General features: G+C 51.3%; 1 protein-coding gene across 1 annotated transcript; it reads left to right on the top strand.

Moving 5' to 3' along the window:
* The first annotated feature begins 1343 nt into the window (after positions 1-1343).
* Positions 1344-9858, top strand: LOC128720089 (zinc finger protein sens). Its single transcript, XM_053813735.1, has 5 exons — positions 1344-1494; positions 1567-1719; positions 1811-2583; positions 4490-4640; positions 9527-9858. The coding sequence occupies exons 1-5, from the start codon at positions 1344-1346 to the stop codon at positions 9856-9858; spliced, it is 1560 nt and encodes a 519-aa protein (XP_053669710.1).
* Positions 9859-10077: the final 219 nt, after the last annotated feature.

Genomic DNA, 10077 nt, shown 5'->3' with positions numbered 1-10077 from the left:
TCGATATGGGTTTTGAATAGCCCTCGCTTATGGGTTCGTAGAGAAACAGCACGGTTGAGCTCGGGTTACAGAAAGGATAGGGCTGGTAGTCCTCGAAGGGTGTGCTTACGATCTGTATATTCTAAGAGACATCAAATCAATTCTGAAACGAGACAAATAGGCAAGTGTCCGCACTCAGCTTCCACGGGTTGCAACGTAACTGAACAAACAGCAACCCATCGTGTTGTGGGTCAACATTGCTCCACAAGCCCTATTTACGTGTTCTGTTGGCCATGAGGCATTCCGATCCCATTTATCACGCTACATGATCGCATTGATCCGCTAAACAGGCGCTCCTAGGGTGTACTAACCTGCCGGAACGACACCAGCGCTAACGCCACACTGATTCCAGCACCGCGCTTAGTGACACTGTGACTTTATTTATCTATCAATCAAGCCCTCTGATCTGCTATCAGTGTTATTTATTCACAAACATTTGCTCAACTACACGATAGCCACATTCTTGCGGGCTCGGTCTACGACCAACGAGCGGTTCCACATATGGGTACATATACAGCAGGTCCCGTGAAGGATTAATCAAACTGTTTGTCCCTTCTCACTCAGCGCATGATATCCCTCCGATGCCCGATGGAGTAGTAGTAGAGGTGCTTATGTACTTCAGGTGAAGTTCCCTGCACATAATGAGCCATCGTTTGTATGCATGGTTTTCCACGATGGGCGCATTTCCACGCTCCAGCTCCATGCTCCAGTGGTCAGCGTGCGTTCTCGACCAGGGGCTTGCGTTTTAGCCATAATTGAAAAGCATTAACAAATTAGATGATAATATCGTGGCACATTCGTACGCGTGCCGTTTCCTCCCCCTTCGAAATGGGACCAAACAAAGCGGATTGAAGCCAACGGCGAGGTGTCGCTGGTGGTATTTTATTTTGTTCACACGTTCGTACCGGAAACGGGGAATGATTTTATTTGCCGAACCATTTCCCGCGTACGAAACAGTCCGCTAATCTTTCGTGTGTAATGGAGCAAGGATAAGTTCACAGGCGAGTGTGTTAGGGTTTGTTGGAGCATTTGCATTCAGCTCAGCCTGAACAAACTGCTTGAACAGATTATTGCAACTTGTTGATTGTTTTGTGGCATAAAATTGAACTACTTTAATTAGGGGAGAGGAAAACTTTTTTATTTTCGTTCAGACGAGCTGAAAAATAATCTAAAATGTAGACACACGAAGATCACTAGCTCACAATCACAGACACAACCTCACAACACAGTCAACATATCCTGCGCATCGAGCCAAGTTTATAATACATATTTCGGGTGCTGTTGGTGTCGAATCTTTCGCAGAAATGGCTCACTTATCGCCTCCTCCTTCTCCACCCGTGGGCCAAACGCCCCCAGCCGTCAGTGCGTTGAACGTCCTGAATGCGTCCTCCACCAGTCTCATCCAGCGTGCGTCCGCCTTCAGCTCCGTGCTGGGTCAGAAGTGGAATCCACGTGGTAAGTCTCCCGATCACGGCACGTCAGTATCTTCAAGGAACAAGCAATACATCACACTCCAACGTCCAACAGATCTACTTCTGCTGTACAATCCGCTGTTCTACTCGGGCGCGGCATTTCCCTGGCCACAGTTCCTATTACCCCAGCCACCCGTTACACCGGTGTCACCTAATATGAACGCTAGTCGCGACTACACGCTTACACCAGAGAAGGAAGAGATCGTCGGTAAGTATCTGATCAGGGACAAAAGTGACCCGTTTGCATGTACTATATCGCGACAACGATTGACACGTTCCCATTCTGTACCATCCCGCAGATGAGGACATGCCACTAAACCTGTCCATGAAACCGTCATCTTCCACCCCAAACGCCCGGCATTCGATCAACATCTGGTCACCGGCGAGCATGTGCGAGAAGGAAATGGGTGACGGCGATAACCAAAGCAACATCGACATCGAGAACGACGATGACTCCAGTGCGGACCTGCAGATCGACGAGTCGTTCGACCATCATCACCACCACCAGCAGCAGCAGCAGCAACATCGCGATCGTCAGCGTGAAACGGCACGCATCCTTACGGAGTACAACAGCCTGCTGTTGAACGGACCTGGCCGGCAACCGACGGGTAGCAGGACCTCGCAGGACTACTTCAACTATAGCAAGATCAGCAAGGGTTACTTCACGCACCTACAGCAACAGCAGAAGAACCTCGAGATCTTGCGCCAGAACCGCACGGATCTGTTCGTTCTCAACAGCGGTGTGGACAACAACAACAAGGAGGGTGTGAAGAACCAAAACACGGGTCACAATGCGGGTGGAAGTGCAAGGATGTGCGTCGGTGGTGGCGGTAGTGTCAGTAGTTTCGTGGTGGGAACTGGCACCGCAAGTGAGAGTGATACAAACGGTGAACAGTACGGGTACGGCGCGTCAGAAGCACCATCAGCCGTTGCTGCGGCTCGACCAGACTCAACTCAGGCACATTCCGATAGCCCGTACGGTAGCTCGAATGATTCCTCTTCCCACGGACACTCGCATTCGATCGTCAGCACACCAGCGGGTGAAACCAAGAAAAGCGTCAAGCTATACCAGGTGAGTGTGTGAGATCTCCTCCGGAAGGTCTTTACTCTTGGATTGCGTACACCCTCGGAAGGTCCGGGAGGTTTGCATTTGCTTCAAATTAGGCATGGCTGGAGCTCGGTGTCTTCTGCACCGGGACAGACCGATTGATGGCTGTTTGCGCAAGTGTGTGAATCTTCGACCACAGCGAAGCAGAGGATCCGTCTTGCTTTCGGGCCACCGTGAACGGGCGGCATTCATCGTTTCGCTTCGATTTTGACGCTCGTTTGAGCAGCGTTTTTTTTTTGTTGTTGCTTCGCTCCGTCGGTGGCCGGTTCCGGGACTGGAAATTGTGACAAATGGCGTCACAAACAAACCGCGAGCCATTTTGTTCGGGCACAGCGCGCAATCCTGTCACACACTTACACGGGAGACGGTGATCATCCGAGCGATCGGTCAGCTTCACGTGCGGCACCTACAAAGGTGGCTTCTCGGTGGTTTGTATGTTTGAACAAGTGTTCCGATGCTTGGCCGACCGACCGAGCTTGGAACCGTTCGTCATCTTCGACCGGACGGTCCCGAGGTTCATAAATTATCGGTCGCACCACGGTAGCGGGAAGAAGTTATGCTAATGCAATCAGGTCACGTTGGCGGCGCTGTTCGCGTCGGTGGCGCAATTGTGGAGATGAAGCCGAGCTCGACCGGTGGCCAGCGGCAGTGACACTGTGCCTTTCATGGGTGCCATCATGGTCATGGTCTAATTCCTCAAAAATCTAACCTACAGACCCGAAACTGGGACAGGAAGTTGTAGGAACTCAACCATCCGGCAAAGGAAGATCCCGCGAAGATCCCACCGTTGTTCGACCTCACGGTGCGTGTACTTGCTCGCGGAATGCTTTCTGAGCAGAAGGAATGAAGGACAGAAGAAGAAGCGAAACACACACACACACACGTGCGTAACGTGGTAAATAATAAAGGCCCTCACCACCGCTTCAGACGGGTCCCTTCGATGGTTCTGCGCCCGGTATTGATTTATAATCAAGGCGTAAAAGTTTTCTCATTCGGTCGTTTACATCCATAATTTAGGGAAGTGAGGCTCATGAATATGTAATCCAGGTGTCCGGTGTGCTCTTTCGAACCCCGTTCGCTTCAACCAAACCAAAGTGACAGGGAAATTCCGGCGAGTTCTCTGCGTTCCGACCACCGACCCAGCAACCCTGTTGCGCTTCCGATTTCAATTTGGGCCGCGATGGTCGGCGGCTGATACGCCATTCGGGAAGTGATATTATTAGTGTGTAATTAAATTAAGCTCGGCAGATTGCGTGGCCGTGTGGGCTTCATCTAGCATAATGGAGGCATCCTTTTTTTTTTTTTTGATGGCCTTGTGTGAACTGATACCTGTTGCCGATGGCTTCAATTGCTGAACGGGGGGGGGGGACCACATTCATAAATCAAAATTTCGATTAAAGGGCCTTCCGGCTTGCGGTGGAGACAAATTGAATTAGGAATGTATAAGTTATGGCGCTCTTCCTTTTTAGTTGTTGCGTTCAAGCGTGTTCAATGGCACACCGGTTTATGGGAAGAATGTCCCTTCGAGACGTGGGGAATGTTTCATTCTTCACTGGTCTAACTGGTTATTCCCCAACAGGAGCTATCATTTAGCGTACTTGAACTTTTGGTGGACACTTACCGTTCTATCATTCACTATCGATCAAAAGATCGACCGCTTTTGCGTGATGCACATCAATTAAGTCCTCCAGAAACGCGACACAAATGAACGTTAAAGCAACACCAATCCAATCCTCGAAAGGTGTCTTTTTTACTCAATGCCCGTATACCCGTACGCAACGCGAGCATATTTCCGACCAGTTTATGGTCAGCTGTACGAGCCATTTGAGCGATTCAACATCATACCCATCTTTTATCCGTTTCTCCCCAGTGCAAGCAGTGCGGCAAAACGTTCAAGCGGTCCAGCACGCTCTCGACCCATCTGCTGATCCACAGCGACACCCGGCCCTATCCGTGCCAGTACTGCGGCAAACGGTTCCACCAGAAGTCGGACATGAAGAAGCACACGTACATCCACACCGGTAAGTCGGGCAGGGATACATTTGCATCATGGCTGGGCTTTTCCGTGCCGAATGACGCCTCATTTTGATGCGTTCTTGGCAGTTTTTTTGTTGCGCCCTCCCGAGGGCTTATTTTCACCCTTTTTCGGGGTTTACCATCAAAAGCCTAACCTCCTGCCAGACTGGTGCCTTGGTTGGCCCCCATCGACGAGCTGCACGCGCCTGCAGCAAAGAAGCCATCAATTTACATCATCCTCGTAGGTCCGCTCGAAGGGATCCTCTCAAGCGTGTTGCGGTCTCGTGCCACATGCCGGTCCTGCTCCGGATCGTTAGTGGTTTCGTTTTCACGCCTGCCTGCCAGGACTCGCGTCTCAGCGCCGACGAGGTCCTGCATGATTTCGGCTGTCGCCCAATCAGACCCCAATTTGCCTATCGCCAACCTGGGGAGCCCGGCCAGACTCGTAAAACTGTGTTTGCACAAATGGCCGCGAGTCAAGCCGTACGCCGCAGCGCACGATCAATCGATCGCATTGTGCAGCATCTTTCGTCCTACGGGATCCAAGTTCTTAAGGTCGGTCTAGCGCACGTACCCGTTACGATGCTGTCGAACACGGGCGGCAGTACAGTAAATCAGGCAAATATTTTACAACCACCCGTTCTCCCGGTTTTTCGTTCGTTCGCGAGGGCCGTTTTGCTGCCCCATCACACCAAAATCCGTCTCGGCGTTGTCATGCGGCATGCGGTGGCGTATTTACCCTCCGCCACAGTGCGCACTGTAAGGAGACGCATTGTGCCGCCTCGAGGCGCGAGAAAAAGCAAAGGAATAATATTTTTCTTTGCCCTGCACAACCCGGGCCGGGTGTAGTAAACGAGGGTGGTTTTGTTTTTTTTTTCGGCGGACTTTTCGAGCCGCCCGTTCACGTGCATGAGTAATGAATGACGCGGGTTGTTTCGTGTAGCAAAGCTTCGGGTGAAGCTTGTTGCTGGTTGGAGGTTGACACGCTTTTTTTTTTTGGTGTTGCTTCTTCTCACTGTTCCATCTTCATCCGGCAATGGGTTCGTTTTTTTTTCCTCGAGCGTGTGGAAGCTTTGGTTTTTCCGATCAGTGTTGCCCACGGTGGAACGCTCGCTCGATCAATGGGCTCGATTCAGTGGAAAGGGTTTGCAAAAAGGCACCCAAAGTTCGGTTCGCGTGGCATGGCCGTTGCTCAGCTCAACAGGGATATGGAGCATTTTACACGACCCCGTTTAATAACAGCAAGGAAAAAAGGTGGCGTTCGCGTGAACCACAACAAGGTAGTTAAATCAAAACGACGCCAAGAAACAATTTGTTATCGTCCCCGGGGTTAACGTTACGCTCCGGTAAGGAAATGCAACCGAGCTGCCGAGGGCCACGACATAAAAATAAATCCACCCCGAGCATAAATGGGACTTTGTTAACATGAATCAACGGTGGTATTGTTGGTGGGGTCGCACCGTCGTTCGCGCGAAAGGAGCACAAGGAAGATTGCAATTTTGCACCTAATCCCGCAACCAATCCGGCCAACTCCCTGGGTGGAGCTGTATTTGGCCTATCTCTCGGAGGCTCGCGTTGCCAACCGGCCGATTAATCTTCGCCCCAGGAATCGCCGCACTCGGAAAAAGGCTGACTGGAGCTTCGGGTGAAAAAAAAAGGCCAGCAACACGACCGAAAGCAACCGTGCCTCGAACCAGTGCCAGCACACTGTGGTGGTTGTGAATTTTTGATTTCTCGAGACAATTAAAAGCGAATTAACATCGTGCCGCACTCGTTCTGTTGCGTTCCGTTCGCACGCCGTGGGTGGCCTGGGTGGGGGCTGGTTATGTAAACACCATTTCCTAAATTGAAAATCTCGTCCCCACGACCACGGCACTCCTGGAACCCGTGGTGACTCAGAACTCGTGCCCGAAAATGGGTCTACACTCTGGTTTCCGGGCTTTCTGCGTCAGCATTGACGCCGATAATGACCACCGATAAAGCGCGTGGCGTCCTGCGGCTGGCAAATGTCCTTGTTTGAGCCAAGCTACGAGACCTATATCTTGATTTAATTAAAGTAATTGATGTTTCTATGTATGCTCCCCCCCAGGGCCGGTTGAGGAGACGCGGGATGAGAGCGCATTTAATGGCGATATTGCTCGCTAACTGCTTCCAATTGTCCGCCCTGTCCGGTGGGGTTGGTTGGTGATAAATATGTTGCCGCATGCGCATGCAAGCTTCACGATCGCTCGCAACATCGCGATCGCGCGTACGAAAGCCACCGATCGGTGTCATGGGGTGAGTCCTTCGCTGGCTGCGAACCGAGCGGAGCACACCGCGTGTGCGGGCCACAATAAGCCCACTGAGCCGTTTCCCGTGAGCGATATCCTTATTTAGGCAATCGGGCAATTTCACCGATCGCAAATTGCGCCAACCCCTTCTATCGCCAACAAAGGCACTGTGTGCCGTGGTTTGGCTCGATCAGAAGCGCGGCACTTTTGTGTTTGCCCTGCGAGGTGCCAGCGGAAGCCGGTACCGGTGAAGGGCCCAGCCCAACAAAGCGGTTGTGGCGGGTGGATAGGCAAGAAAAACAAACTCCCCACTGCACAATGCGCAAGCGGTGTACCCGGGTTTGAGATCGTCGCCATGGCTTGCTTCGAGCCCGGGCTATGGGAGTAAGAAATTTATGCAACTGGCGCTTTCAGCGCACAGGCAGAAACGGCTACCGATAGCAGTAATAAGCCCAACGGTGGCGTGGTACATCGCATACGCAAACTACGCGGAACGGGATAAAAGTTCCTAGAAAAATCGATCCAAAACAAAGCTCCTTGGTCGGGTGGGGGGGGGGGGGAGGGCTCAGTTCGTGGAAAGTGAAACCCTTCATTTGACGGTGGCTTGTTTGGTTGGGTTCGCTTTTACGCACCGGTGACCCACTGCAACCCGACCAGCTCGGATCAAAAGAACAAAGCGCCAAGTTCGGTTGTAAACAAATTTGAACAAATTTATTACCTCATTTCGTAAATTGTGTACCATTTTCACCCGTTCGTGTGGCCCCCCGTTTTTTTTCCCGTGGCCCATCGTGAAGGGTTGTAGCGAGATGTCTTTCCTTTTCTTTTTTTTTCGTCCGATGCGTACACACAGCGGCGGTTCGATTTGGTTTGGATTGGATTGAAGTCGAGGCGGCACTTAACTAATGTTTCAACGGGCTGGTAATACTTTTTACTGGCCACCCCCGTGCTGGAAACCCTGGGGATCTGTGCGAGTAGGGGAGAACGGAAAATGAACTACAAAGAGAGAGAGAGAGAGAGAGAGAGAGAGAGAGAGAGAGAGAGAGAGAGAAAACGGAGCCCAACAGGACAGGAACTGGTTTAATGTTTATTTTAGATTTGCGTGTCAGTACCATTTTAATGAGTGTGCTTTTACCACCGCGCGCATCACCCTTTTCGCGTACGGAGTGTCCTTTTTCTTCGAAATTGAATCCCTTTTCGAAGACGCAACCCCTGGTGCCAGGTGCGAGCGCCAGTGTCACGTGAAGTGGTAATAACAATCACAATTTATTGATATTATGACAGTGAATTGGCTGATTGCGTTGAAACGTGGGGTGTGGGTGGAAAACCGGACCGGACGAGTCGTCCCGTCGTCCTTGTTGGTGTTGTGCGAGTGCGAGGTGATTTGACGAACGATTTCATTAGCCGCGAGTGCGATTGCGAACGAGAAGCGACGAGTTTCGTTTGTTTGATTATCAGCAATTATAATTGCCCTTAAAACCGGGACGGCTGGGGAGGACGAAGGTCCTTTCGGAAAGTGGTGGCCGAATATATAGGCGAAGGTGAAATATGTTTCCTCAACAGGCTATTGCGTTTGAAACGACTTGACTCGTCCTCGTGTCTCGCAGTTCAATCGGCACGCGTGTTAATAAATGATAAGAGGGAAGGACAATAAAAAAAAAATTGCTGCTTGTAAACTGGGCCCGATGTATCCTCGTTTAATTACACTGCCAGCAGCTGGAAGCAAAGCAAACATGCCACTTGAGTGCGGGCATTTATTTGTTCCACCGTTTCACAGGTCTCGTACTGCTCCAGCCGGTGGTCCATTAATATTAAAGCTTTACTTTTCACAAATCTGCGTACCGAGCTCGCACCCACCAGGAGAGTGTTACCGATGGTGCTGCTGGGCCTGTTGAAATTAATTATCATCGCAATGCTTTAATATACTTTTAATTTGTGGTAGCACCACTCGCCGAAGGCACCACATTGCCCGTGACTGTGCCGGGCCGGAAGAAGAATGTAATCTTGCTCTCCGCTTTAGCGTCGTGGGGGCCGCTTTTTTTCTTCAACCACACCAAAAGCATGACCCAAGAGGGTTGTGCATTCCGAGCTTCAACGGTGGAAAGAGTGGTGGTTTTCGGATTGCCGATACAGCCTCTTTCGTCCACTGACACTGTAGCGTAGCGGGCGCGTGTTGGCAATATTTTATCGCATGCGATTACCTCCCATTTTGCGGGGTCTCGCGACTGCGATAAAGTGTGTCCGTCCGGTGGACGGTGCGATTAAGCGAGCGAGCGAGTTGGACAAAAGATTTGTTTATCTACCGCACCGGGTTAGCCTGCACGATGGCAATTTGTAGGATGCGAAACAACGCAGAAACAACGTCGGCATTAATTCGTTCGACTTTCACGCAAACGGGCGGGGGTTCGTCGCTTGTTCGCTTGATACTGCACGCACGGGTCGCGCAAGTCTTTTGATTGATGACACCCAGCCAACGGGGGTTTTTGGGTGTGTTGGTGTGCTGTGCTTAACGCTAGCGTCTTATTCTATCGCTCAATTGCAAGCTTCTGCATGGAAATCCCGTACTCACGTGTTTCGCTTACGCTTTTTTTTTCTTCTTCTTTTCTTCCGTTCTCTTCCTGCAGGTGAAAAGCCCCACAAATGCGTCGTCTGCTTGAAAGCGTTCAGTCAGAGCTCCAACCTCATCACGCACATGCGCAAACACTCCGGCTACAAGCCGTTCTCGTGCGGGCTGTGTGATAAGGCGTTCCAGCGGAAGGTGGACCTTCGGCGGCACCGTGAGGGTCAGCACAATGAGCACGGTACGGTCGCGAGTCCGATCGATATGGTGAAGTACGAGCCGAAGCTAAACCACAGCCTGGGCAGCGAGCAGGACGACCTGACGGACGACGCAACTGTTGCATCGGGGTACCACGGCGACGTCAAGATGGAAGTGGTCAGCAGCAGTTGCTCCTGATTTTCGATGCCCGGTGGGATGTGGCGGCTTCGGGAAGCGCAACGAAAGGTAATGTTAGGAATCGGGGGATGAGCAAAAAGCAAAAACAAAAAAGAAAAAGTCGGAACAAAAAAACAGCCAAGCTACCAAATGTTCCTTGGAGAGTCTGTCCGCGTGAGGTGCGCCATCTAATTCCCGCGTTACGTGCAGCCAGCAGGCGCGTCCTGGCGATGCTTCAAT

This window comes from Anopheles nili, chromosome 2 (assembly GCF_943737925.1).
Source record: "Anopheles nili chromosome 2, idAnoNiliSN_F5_01, whole genome shotgun sequence".
NCBI lineage: Eukaryota > Metazoa > Arthropoda > Insecta > Diptera > Culicidae > Anopheles > Anopheles nili.
This window is presented reverse-complemented; position numbering and strand designations above follow the sequence as displayed.